This window comes from Pholis gunnellus (assembly GCF_910591455.1).
Source record: "Pholis gunnellus genome assembly, chromosome: 22".
In the NCBI taxonomy this organism is placed as follows: Eukaryota; Metazoa; Chordata; class Actinopteri; order Perciformes; family Pholidae; genus Pholis; species Pholis gunnellus.
The window spans coordinates 15,447,914-15,459,337 of record NC_136549.1 but is presented as its reverse complement, the minus strand read 5'-3'; the positions used below and the strand labels follow the sequence as shown (position 1 = coordinate 15,459,337).

Here is an 11,424-nt window from a genome sequence, read left to right as displayed (position 1 = left end):
CTCCTCTATAAAGTGCTTTGTAGGGGAATTTGTTCAGTTATTAACACAGGGAGGTTTGACTCATACATGCTCTGTCTGAAGATGATGAACAAAAATGTGAACACAAATATAGTTTGTAAAAAAAAAATCTATTATACCAAATATTACAGGGAAATGAAGCAGCAGTAGTGAGGTGACGGAAGGAAACGATCAACAGATAAGAGGGATGACAACTGATAAGTGACAAAGCAGAAAACATCAAATACACACATCAATGTGTTAGAAGTGTGCACGATTCAGGGATGGGAACAAGAAAACAAAATGGAGAAACAGGACAAAAAAGTTAAAACATATTAAACGCGTTTCCTCTGATTTTGCAGGAAAGACAGCTGACATTTAACACAGAGAAGTGTAAGAAACAGCAAATATGTTAAATTTGACTTATAATGAACTGTATTGTTTGTGATGAACAAATCCCATGAAATGACCACGATTAATCTGAAAATAGTTCCCAACAAACACATGATTTCTTTTAAAACAATAACGTTCGTCTACGATCCTCAACACGACTACGAGTCGCTACAACTTGTAACGCAGTGAAACATTTGTCTTTTCTAAATTGCACCGTTAACGGTAATGTACAAGCAGCACAATGAAAACTATATAATCAGAACATTTATTTATACTTTCTGCTTCTCTCGATGCCTCAAGGTCCGCAGGAGAGGCCAAACATGACCAGAGTGTCGCAGCATATTCGGTCCCCTTTTTCTTTGGGTGGGTCAGTTCCTTTTGGGGGTCAGGTCCTCAGTCGTGTTTCTGTGTAAAACTGGAGAATACAAAAATAAGTTGTTGTGTGGCGACGAAGAGGAGAAAGAGCTTCAGGTTCTCTCTCGGACGTTGTCGCTCAGGAAGACGATGTTGTCTGGAAAGAAAGAAACAAATTGTTTGTCAATTCGGATCCTTTAAACACACAAATTAAATGCATCCAAATGACTCAGCGACAGTAAGAGGAAGTGATGTCATATTTAACATCCAAAAAATAAACCTTAGTGTGGGTCCAACAAACAGGACGTTCAGCCATAACACCCGTGTGTTTGACATCACGCTGTGGTTCTGATGCCTAAAGCGAACTGTACGTAGATATTTTAAGGCCAACCATGATTGTAGTTCTAAACCCAACCAAGTGGTTCTGTTGCCTCCAAACGACACGACAATTCGTGTCCTTTTACACAAAACCAATAGATTGAATTTGTGGCACGAGACTGTGTCGTAATCGTCGTGTCACATTTACGTCACTTCATGTTCACACAAAGCGTTTATGACCTGCGATGATGGTGGTGGCCTGGCGTCTCACTTGGTTCTTGTCCACATACTCTCCGTAGTCCAGTTTCCCCTCCACAAGGATCCTAGACCTGAAACAGAGACCTTGAATCAGTCACATGAAGGTTCCTCTGTCATGTCATCCAACTTTAGACTTTAGAAATGTTATAAAAAGCTTCAATTATCAGAATACAAACGTTCAGGCGCCCCCGTGTGGCTCAAAACTGTACTGCAGATATGAACGTTGAATCAAAGACCGTGGAAGAAATTCTGAAAATGTATTTGGTGACCCGACCCAGTCTTTAAGAATGACTGATAACATCCTCTGACCGTGTAATTTTATAATAAGATATCAATGTATATTGTGATATAGTGACATTTCTTTTGGCTAATCCAGTGAATTTAAATACTTTTTATGATTTTAAGTGTGTTTTGTGACTCTGCCTCTCTGCTGTAAACCCTCAAAAGAACATTTTGAAACACCCGGATGCGTTCACGGTCGTACCCTTTCTTGACGTACTGGTAGGCTACGTCTCTCAAACCAGGTTTGAACACCGACACGCGATGCCACGTCGTCTTCTGACTGATGTCACCTGGAGCCACAAAAAAAACCATTTACACGCTTTGTTTTAAACACTACAGCTCTTTAAAATGTACACGTACACTTAGTTTAGTACTTTTACTGTAAATTAGTACTTTAGATTCTCACCTTGCAGTGATGTTTATTTCTTATATTGTACATTTATTTCTAATATTCTTAACGTGCAGTGTTTTGTTACGCACCAAAATAAGAACAAAACAATGTCAGCAGAGCTGGATCTTTGAGGAGATCGTAAAATAATATAATATATTAAAACATGCTGCTCTGTGTCTTTACTTTATGTGGATTTCTTTCCATCTCTGCAGAGGAATTTTAGCGTAAAGCACAACGACTCTACTTGTAACGAACTGTGTTGCATAAAATACTGTTATTCCATCATCGGGTATCACGTGACATCGTACCCGTTGGGGTCGTCTCTCCGTCTCCAGAGCGCCACATTTCATTGGTTGCCAACGAGAAGATGGTGACCGGGTTGCGACCCTCCACTTGTCTCATCACCGGGTCCTGACCCACTCGGCCCAACAGCTGCACGCGGTTTATCGCTGGAATAAAGACGTTAAATCGTAGTGAGAAAACATTTGAGAGGAGAGGATGTTTAAATCCGTCTCTTCCGGACACAAAGCGGACTCACATCTCTCCAGGATGAGGCTGGCGTCTGTGCTGCTGCACCTCACCACCTGTCTGAAGATCTGTGGAGGGACGAGAGTAAATATTTACTCTGTAAAACCAAAAAGTATGCAGAGCTCGTGTGCAGCTCCCTGCACACACTTGAATGTTTTCCTCCTTCATTCTCATCAGTTGAGATGCTTTTTTTAAATGTGAATATTTTCTTTACTCCTCTATGACCATTTTAAAAAATGGAGGATGTGATCTTGTGCTTTTGGAAAACCCCTATTTTACACATTTTATAGAACAAATAGCTAATTGATGAATCCAGAAAATGAGAGAAACTAATTGATAATTAAATTAATAACTACTCGCAGTAAGAATCCCCTTTTTCCTCTCACCTGTGCAGAGGCACTTCTCAACATCTTGTCAGCTGTGGAGACTTTTTAGGAGACTGATCTTAAAAACAACGACAAACATCTTAGAGATAATAGAAAAAGTATACAAGTAACTGCACAACACTGACATCAAGCTCACAAAACCAGACTATATAAAGAAAGATTTACTTCAACTGATACAAGCTAAATAATCAAACAGTTGACTCAAAACCTCTAACAGTTTTAAGAAAAATGTAACATTATAACCTACACGGTTAATTTATTATCATTGTACACATACACACAAAAAGAAGAATCAAGCACGTGAGCGTCGACTCAAAGTCACAACAGCAATGAGGCTGTCTGGGTCTCGCGCCATTAGGATGTGATAAATGAATAAATCTGTTAAATCATTAAAATATAATATGAGACAAAACGGACGCGTGTTTGGTAGAAAACGGTGTCAAAGTTTGGCAAAAGAAGGACATGAAAGAGCTGGTTGGAAACTCACCAGGTGCAGAACGGTCTTCGGTAACCTCAAGCTTCCGGTCCGTCTCTAAAACGAGTCCGACCACCTACCGGAAGTAACACCCACGTAACATTTAATCATCATACTTATCGATTTTGAACATTATAAAAATACTTTTTAACATAATAATATTATATTATATAAATCACAGGAGTTTCATAAATTACCACATAGTTTTGGGGGGAAATATTGTTTATATTTGGATATACATTTTCTTTATTTCCTTGCATCATGTCACAAACAAACATATGTCAAGTGAACAAATACGATTATATGCTGTACTTTATGTTATGACTTTAATGAATTACTACCAATACAAAATACTGCACGTCATTATGTTGCAATGTGATTTTTTTTTGCCTCACATTGGTTTTTCTGAGACAATTATAAGTTTAAAAGCCCACAAAACAATATATTTTCATAACTTTTTGGACATAAATATGTTTGTGGAATATGGTTAGAACAGTTTAGATCTAATGTAGGACTTGTTATGAAAGCATGTGTTGAAACTTACCTTCAGCAACAAGTGGAAGTGATTGAATTGGTACACAAATAAACTCACTTGTCACATGATGTAACCAGGATGGTTAACCTTCCAGGATATTTAAAGTGGGTCCTTAATGGGTAATTGCAAAGATAAGAGTCCCGAGGCACACGAGACGTGTCATGCACGCTGGTGTTACGGGTAAACCAGGGACCCTGTTAACTGGCGACCTTCAGCCGAATGCGTCTGTTGTTGTCGTAGCTACGGCAGCTGTTATAAACGAGACGAGAACACGTAGCTGTCCTCGTGAATGCCGCATTGTTTAGTTTTGCAATACAGTGTCAAACCTTCTCATTTACAGTCTTTGGTCAAAACATACCGGATTCCACGTTGGAGCGTCTTTTTAGGAAACTAGTCCACTCGAGTTTGAAACGTTGCTTGCTTGTTGTTTATGTGTTGAAACAGAAAGGGAGCAAATTCCCCTTCCTTTGAAATAATAAAGTTGGTATAAAAACAAACAAACACATAATCTTTGGAGCCTGTTTTGTGGAAACATGTGTTACGTAGAAGAACTCTGTAGCACAGTTAAACAAATACATTAAAAGGTATATACGGGATTCGAACTGATATTATTGAGTGGGAAATTAACTTGCAGGCAGAGGAGGTGCCACGACGCCGGACGAAGGAATTGGAGAAATACATGGAAAAGTAAAACACAGTCAGCAGAGGGAACCAGATCAACAGATCATCTAGAAGTGTACCAGAATACAGCTTGAAGGTCGCCATAGGGTCCCTGGTTAAACCGTAACACCGGTCGTAGAGATAAGTAGTCTACAACTGGGTGAGCATGTTTCTGTGCAAAGTCCCCTTTAAGGTGTGCACACTCGAGGAATGTGTGTATAAAGGGTTTACACCAGAGAGCTCACAGGCATTTGAGGATTTCCCTGAGCCCCCCGTGGACCTGCAGCCAACGATCCTCAAACTCTGTGAGTGCTTTTGGTGAAACTGTTAATGATTACTGAGTTTGTGAAATGCTCACGAGGTTTATCTACTGCTCTAAACCTTTTTTTCGGGACAATATGCAAGAAAACGAAAGTTTTACGCAACAAAACCACTTAGTTGGGTTTAGATAAAATATCTTTAAACGGTTAGATTTAGTAAACAAAACCAAACGTTGCAGTGAAGGCAAAGTATGAAGAGAAAACATACTCATGGTGCATGATATAACTTAAAGACTTCCACTAGTGGCAACATTACAAAATACACTAATGTAAAAAGTACTTGAATTAAAGTAAAAGTCCTGCACTCAAAAAGTACAGAAGTTTTATGAGCAAAATATACTGATATATTTATACTTATAGAAGTATCAAAAGTACTGGTTCTGCATTAAATAACTCCTGTGACTGACATGTTATCATCACATTAGATAGTTATCTCTGATGTGGAGTTGATTTTATATGCAGTTGGGGAGTTAAACATCATCAAATCATTAACTTATCAAATCTATCACACCCACAATCAGTGTGGAGGAACGCTGTGTTCTGTCTCAACCTTGAAAAGAGTCGAAGACAACCTCTCCTGAGATAACATTCGTCAAACTAAACAATCATTTCCTTTTTGTGTCTTTGGTCTTTCTGTTTTGTCAGCAGGTTTATCAGAGTCTAAACCTCTTGTTTTATTTATCTTTTACATCACTTTACTGTAATGCAGCCAACATTTAGGATATCTAAAGTTATACCTCGTCTGGACGTAGTTCATTAGAACCCTTTTATATTATCAGAGTTCCTTCTGGAGCTCACGTTACTGTTAAGATGGTCCAGGGTCTTTGTTCACAATCACAGTTTTTGGGGGTTGTGTTGTCACTCATGCTTTCATCGATCCTTGAAGAACTCTTTCTTCCAAAACAGTTTTTTGGCTGTAAAGAGTTCTTAATGGAACCCTTTAAAGAACCCTTTAAAGAACCCTTGAACAACCGATGGCACGTATGAAATCCTGCACTAACATGCTAGTTAGTGCGCCAAAACAGGAGGTGAGATTTTCTAGTACGTCCCAAACTCTTAGTATGAAACCCAAAGTACTCAAATTGCATACTAGCTCCAGTGAAATATTACAGCATGCAAACACTGCCCGCTACGCCGGTATTTACATCCCACAATGCAATGCGGGAGTGACGACGACGCTCATAACGGACGATGGCCGACAGCCCTGTAACATCAATTGTGGACCCACTGAAGGGTTCTACCCAGAACCATTCGCTTCTGGGTAGAACCTCAGCCCTTGAGTGAGGGATGATGGGAACAAGAACCCACTGTGCTGCTCTATCGTAGATGTGCTCTGTTAAAACCACATGTCTGTTGTGTACTCTTCCCAAATGTATATTTAGTTCACTTGTTCACGCAGCCTGTGAGGACCGAGGACGTTCCTCCTCCTTGTCACGTGAACTTGTGCATTTCTCCACAGACGATTGTCCACCATGTCCCACACTGTCCCTCCGGTTGTCTCCGTTGTCCCCTCTCGGGCTCTGGTGGATGAGACGTTCAAGGTGGCGGTGCAGAATCTTCCTCCGGGTTCTCCAGTAACACTTCACTCCCTCCACCTCTCCGAGGACAAGGACTTCTGGGAGGCCTTCGGACACTACATCAGCGATCACAGAGGAACCGTGTCTCGTGGGTTCTCTTCCTTTTTATCTCCTCAAAACTACTATTTTAAAATCTTAAAGTGTGTTTTAAATCTACCGTGAGGACAAGTGGCTTCATGCTAAACACTAAAACACTTCAGATGTCTGCACTTCATTTCCCTAATTTTGTATATTTGTTTTGTTGACATTTAAACAATGTTTGTAGTTGCAGAGGATTTCAGTTTTGGGGGAACGTACACGGGAAAAGAAGCCATGGGTTTGTTGTGGAGTATGCGTCCTGTCCCAGGCAGCCGCGAGGGCCTCAGGTAAAACTATCACCTAAAGTCAATAACACAATTAATCCTCTTCTTCTCCTCTGAAATGATTAATGAAACCATATTGATTCTCTGTCCTCGCACTGGATCTGTTATAAATTCTTTGCACTGAACAACAAAATCATGGATAACAAAGACATTGTGGAAAGACGGGGGACTACAGGACGTGGGATTTGAACACAGGCTTGTGCCTTAAGGTCTCAGCTTTAATTCTTTGGGTGTGGATCCACAGGGTGAACTGGTGAAATATATATATTTCTGTGTCATGTTAGGTGAAACCTAGCATGTGTTGATGAAGTGAGCTGCTCATCTCTGCTGCAGGCTGGAGGCTTCGGGCCTCATTAACACACCTCTACAACACAACCTCTTCACCTGTCAAGGTTGAGAAAGATGAACGTCTGCAGCCCCCTGCTGGTCAACATCTCGGTCTACAGTGGACATGTAGAGGAGGGCTTCAGGGAGCAGGCTCCTCTGGCCTCGGCGCTCACAGAGAGATGGTACATGAGTCCAGGAGTCCGGAGGATGGAAGTCAGAGAGAAAGGAGTGCGAGGGACGCTGTTCCTACCTCCAGGTCCACCTGAAAAACATGTGTCCTCCTCTTATCTTCTTTGTGTTGCTCTTAAAAGATCAGTGTTTTAGTTAGATTAGATAATTGATGATCAGTAAATCCAGTGTCTCCGTGCCTCAGGTCCAGGACCGTTCCCCGGCCTGTTGGACATCTGGGGAGGAGGTGGAGGGCTGTTGGAGTATCGCTCAGCTCTGCTGGCGTCTCACGGTTACGTTTCTTTGGCGCTGGAATATTTCTCCGCCGGTGAGCTGAAGTCAGCCGAAATAGAGTTTAACTATTTTGAGGTTTGTGTTTGTTATTAATATACTAAGTTATTCATATTTCAATATATAAAGCTGGTGTGGCCAAACTATGCCCCGTTTTTATTGAAACAATTAACCTCTTGGCACAGAAACCAATATTTTACCATTTCTGCCCGTTCTGTTTGTGACATCTTAATATTAGACACATAAACATCTTACATTTACATTTGCATCGTCATCTTTAGGCCATGAACAGACACCAATATTTAAAACTTTACTTATTACGTTTATTAGCGTTTTAAAAAGGTTCATTGTTTCTTAAGTTCCTGTTCTACTTTTGCACAGACGGCGTTTAATATCGTCAGTGAACATCCTCAAGTGATCCCAGACAGAGTCGGAATTTTTGGTCTTTCACTCGGCTCAATTGTGACCAATTATCTGGCAGCCGAGAGCAGCGTTATCAAGGCAAGTACTGAATGCAAGATATGTTGGAGATTGCTTTTTTGTTTGCAGGTTTGAAATTGAAAACCTGTAGAACTTTTGGCCCCGATAGCACACAGTAGAGAACCAGATTTAAGAATGCATCTTTGTGTTTTGTTCCAGCCTCGTTGTTGTGTTTGTATCAGCGGCATCCACGTTTATCCACGCGGGGCGACCCTCAAAGGATTCTATCGAGCGTTGGTCTCGTAGGTTTCTGTTATTCTGTCAGTAACATGAAGCCAGTACACACAGTTGGACTGATATCATGGTGAATTAATTACTTGTGATGGCAGGAATACTCACAAGATGCGTGTGGATGAGAACAACCATGAGATATGGCGAGACATGGTCCTACCGATTCCCGATGATCTCTCGCAGAAATTGGACGTAAGTACACGTTACACTATTGACACACGAGGATGAGATTATATATTGGTTTGTTTCAACAGATACCCGCCTTTCATTAAAGACTCATACGGCACAGCAAGTTTCAAAGTGTAAACAAATTCACTTTTTAACATCCAACATCGGACTAAAATATGTCTTGGCTCCCTATTTTCGTGGCTTTCTTATCTGTTCTTCAATCATTGTGAAGTGAAGTCAAGGCTTCATGTCTTAAAGCTGCATTCTCTCTAATGACCACCAGGGGGCGACTCCTCTGGTTGTATAGAAGTCTATGAGAAAATGACTCTACTTCTCTCTTGATTTATTAGCTCAGTAAACATTGTAAACATGAGTTTATGGTCTCAATCTCTAGTTTCAAGTCTTCTTCAACACTGCATGATGTTCATTTAGTCAATGATGCTCCATTTAGAGTCAAACAGACAACCCTCTCACAGTGTGTTTTCAGTTAATGAAAGTTAATTGTAACATTTCTGGTCCTTTGAAAATGTCTTATTTAGCGTTCGGTTGTACTTAGCTCCTCCCTCTCGTGTCACTTCTGTTTGCAAAAAAAGACAAGATGGCGACGGCCAAAATGTCGGCAGTCCACAAGTTAAGGAGTGACATTACGGTGACTACATCCCTTTACGATATAGTCAATGCATTGTACTAAAATGTAAAATATATTTATGTTGTTCCACTTTGCACCAAACAACTAAATGATTTCTGTGTTGAGTCGTGAGAATAATTATTATTATTCTAACAAACACGTATTGTGGTTGATTCTCTTGGAGGTGGGGAAAATAAACTGTCCAATGTTGTTGGTGAACGGCCGTGATGATCAGAACTGGCCCACAGTGGAGTGTGCTGAGGACGTGAGTGCACACACACACACACACACACGCACACGCACACGCACACGCACACGCACACGCACACGCACACGCGCACGCACACACACACACCTGACGATGAAGTAGATGTAAGAGCAGTTTATACTAGAGCAGGTACTTTGTGCAAAGTGAAGAAGAGCATCGATGAATCTGCAAAAACAAGCTATTTAAAGACGGCAACTTGTTGACTTACCTTTGAATCCACTGTATCATACGGGGATGTACACCACCAGGTACACTCTGTGGGAATGATTTGTATATCTTAAGAGTATTATTGTTCATTGCAAGTTAAAATAAATCAAATGTCGGCACAGCTACAAATGAAAAAGGATGTTTGTGCAAGCTGTAGTTCTGTATCTGGCTGAATATTTAAATGTGTATTCTTTTAAAGTTTTTCTCTTGCTTGAACTTCCTTGAGTACTTTGATTGGTAATTTATAATGTTGAATGAGCTTTGCTGTCAAAGAGATTGTTTGATCAATGTTTTAGTATTAACTTAATAAAATTAGTAAAATGAGGTTTGAGAATGTTTTACTGATAAATAAAGTAAATAAACTATTAATTGAGAAAACAATCAGCAGATTAATAGGTAGTAAAATAATCAATAGCTCAACTTAACAACGTTTCTCTAGAAGTGAAGGAGCGTTCGTTCAGATCCTAAAATGAGTCCGTTTGGTCGAGACAGTCCGTCAGAGAACTGAACAATAAAGGCTCAGATCTCATAACTCTTGAGTGGTTTTCACCTGCTGGAGCTCCACAGACATGAAATCAGTCGGTGCCATTTTGATTTGACCTTTGACCCCACCCCAGATGGCCAAAATGATGCGAGCAGCAGGGAAGGAGCACCTGCTGACCAGGATTGAATACCTGGATGCTGGACATCTGATCGAGCCGCCCTACTCGCCTCACTTCAGAGCCACTAAGTTCATAAAGGACAGCACGAAAGAGAAAGGTGAGTTCTGCTCATTTAACGTCTGCAGGCTCTGCTTTTAGCTTTTAGTTTTGGTGGTTTCGGGGTTATGGAAGACATTCATAGATGTGTTCCCTTCACCGTCTATCACAGAACCAAATACTTTACTCCGTTTGTTAAAAAACGGTCCTATATTTTACAATGTAACTGGTTCCAGAGTACAAATGAACTAGAGCTTGACTGCTAATAACATTTATTGATTTTATTTTATTTAAGAAAGCTGGACGTCGATGTACTTTATTCTGCCTTACGTATCCAATAAAAAACCCTCCAGCTGTGTTAAATTGAGGTTTTCTGATCTTCATTGTGTGTTTCAGCGATATTGCTTTGGGGAGGACAAACCAAACCCCATTCAGACGCTCAGGAGGACTCCTGGAATAAGATCTTGGCTTTTCTGCAGCAGCATCTGTACTCCAGCCAGACTCTTAAAGCCAAAGCCAAGATGTGAACGCGTACGACAGCACGCATCGCCCACGAATCAGTGCAGGAAGACAAGGCGTTGTGTGACGAGATCATGTTTTATTAAATTAACATTATCACATGTTCACAGGTGACCTTGTGTCTTTTCTTCTGGTGAATTGACAATACATGTCCACATACGCACCTGGTATATGCGGACGAATCAAATTACCATTAAAGAAATGTATGCTAGTCTCAGATAGCATTCGTAGCTTTACGACAAATAATGAGCAGTTATTTGTATACATATAGCCCCAGAAACTATTCTGTATGACTTAAATCACTGAAAGGCTGCTGACATTGTTCAGCTTGTGACTGTTGATGAAATGCTGGCATTGACGCTGGGTTGGTGAATGGTTTCATCGTTGGCAAACAAGCTTTTTAATCTGACTTTTTACTCGTGCAAACCTGAACTCCTCTCTGAAGTGGGATCGGAGGTGCTGGGCCAGCTGGTTGTTGTACTGCAGGCAGGCCAGCAGGGGGCGACAGCGCTGCAGCAACACAACGGACTGAAAGACAACATTGAAGTTTATTGACATGATGTTTGAGGCCTTAACTACTTCAGAAAGGAGGTACCACCTGTT

The 11,424-nt window shown here is 40.7% G+C and overlaps 2 protein-coding genes across 2 annotated transcripts; one reads left to right on the top strand and one right to left on the bottom strand.

Annotated features, from left to right (window-relative positions):
• Positions 1-109: 109 nt before the first annotated feature.
• ssbp1 (single-stranded DNA binding protein 1) lies at positions 110-4,114 on the bottom strand. The gene is made up of 8 exons (XM_079183389.1): positions 3,975-4,114; positions 3,395-3,458; positions 2,908-2,965; positions 2,532-2,589; positions 2,302-2,442; positions 1,805-1,892; positions 1,303-1,391; positions 110-901 (listed from the first exon to the last, which is right to left on the bottom strand). The coding sequence occupies exons 3-8, from the start codon at positions 2,929-2,931 to the stop codon at positions 858-860; spliced, it is 444 nt and encodes a 147-aa protein (XP_079039515.1). The 5' UTR covers positions 2,932-2,965; positions 3,395-3,458; positions 3,975-4,114; the 3' UTR covers positions 110-857.
• Positions 4,115-4,721: 607 nt separating this feature from the next.
• LOC306713921 (peroxisomal succinyl-coenzyme A thioesterase-like) lies at positions 4,722-10,871 on the top strand. The gene is made up of 11 exons (XM_079183769.1): positions 4,722-4,882; positions 6,357-6,562; positions 6,740-6,839; positions 7,229-7,419; positions 7,537-7,700; positions 8,004-8,123; positions 8,262-8,344; positions 8,432-8,525; positions 9,314-9,394; positions 10,222-10,363; positions 10,699-10,871. The coding sequence occupies exons 2-11, from the start codon at positions 6,370-6,372 to the stop codon at positions 10,827-10,829; spliced, it is 1,299 nt and encodes a 432-aa protein (XP_079039895.1). The 5' UTR covers positions 4,722-4,882; positions 6,357-6,369; the 3' UTR covers positions 10,830-10,871.
• Positions 10,872-11,424: the final 553 nt, after the last annotated feature.

Coding starts and splice junctions, on each gene's coding strand:
- ssbp1 (XM_079183389.1), bottom strand. CDS start 2,931: ATGTTGAGAAGTGCCTCTGCACAG. Junction 2,443..2,531: donor CAGCCTCATCCTGGAGAGAT/GTGAGTCCGCTT, acceptor TCTTTATTCCAG/CGATAAACCGCGTGCAGCTG. Junction 1,893..2,301: donor CGGAGAGACGACCCCAACGG/GTACGATGTCAC, acceptor TTGTGGCTCCAG/GTGACATCAGTCAGAAGACG.
- LOC306713921 (XM_079183769.1), top strand. CDS start 6,370: ATGTCCCACACTGTCCCTCCGGTTGTCTCCGTTGTCCCCTCTCGGGCT. Junction 7,701..8,003: donor TAGAGTTTAACTATTTTGAG/GTTTGTGTTTGT, acceptor ACTTTTGCACAG/ACGGCGTTTAATATCGTCAG. Junction 8,345..8,431: donor TTCTATCGAGCGTTGGTCTC/GTAGGTTTCTGT, acceptor TTGTGATGGCAG/GAATACTCACAAGATGCGTG.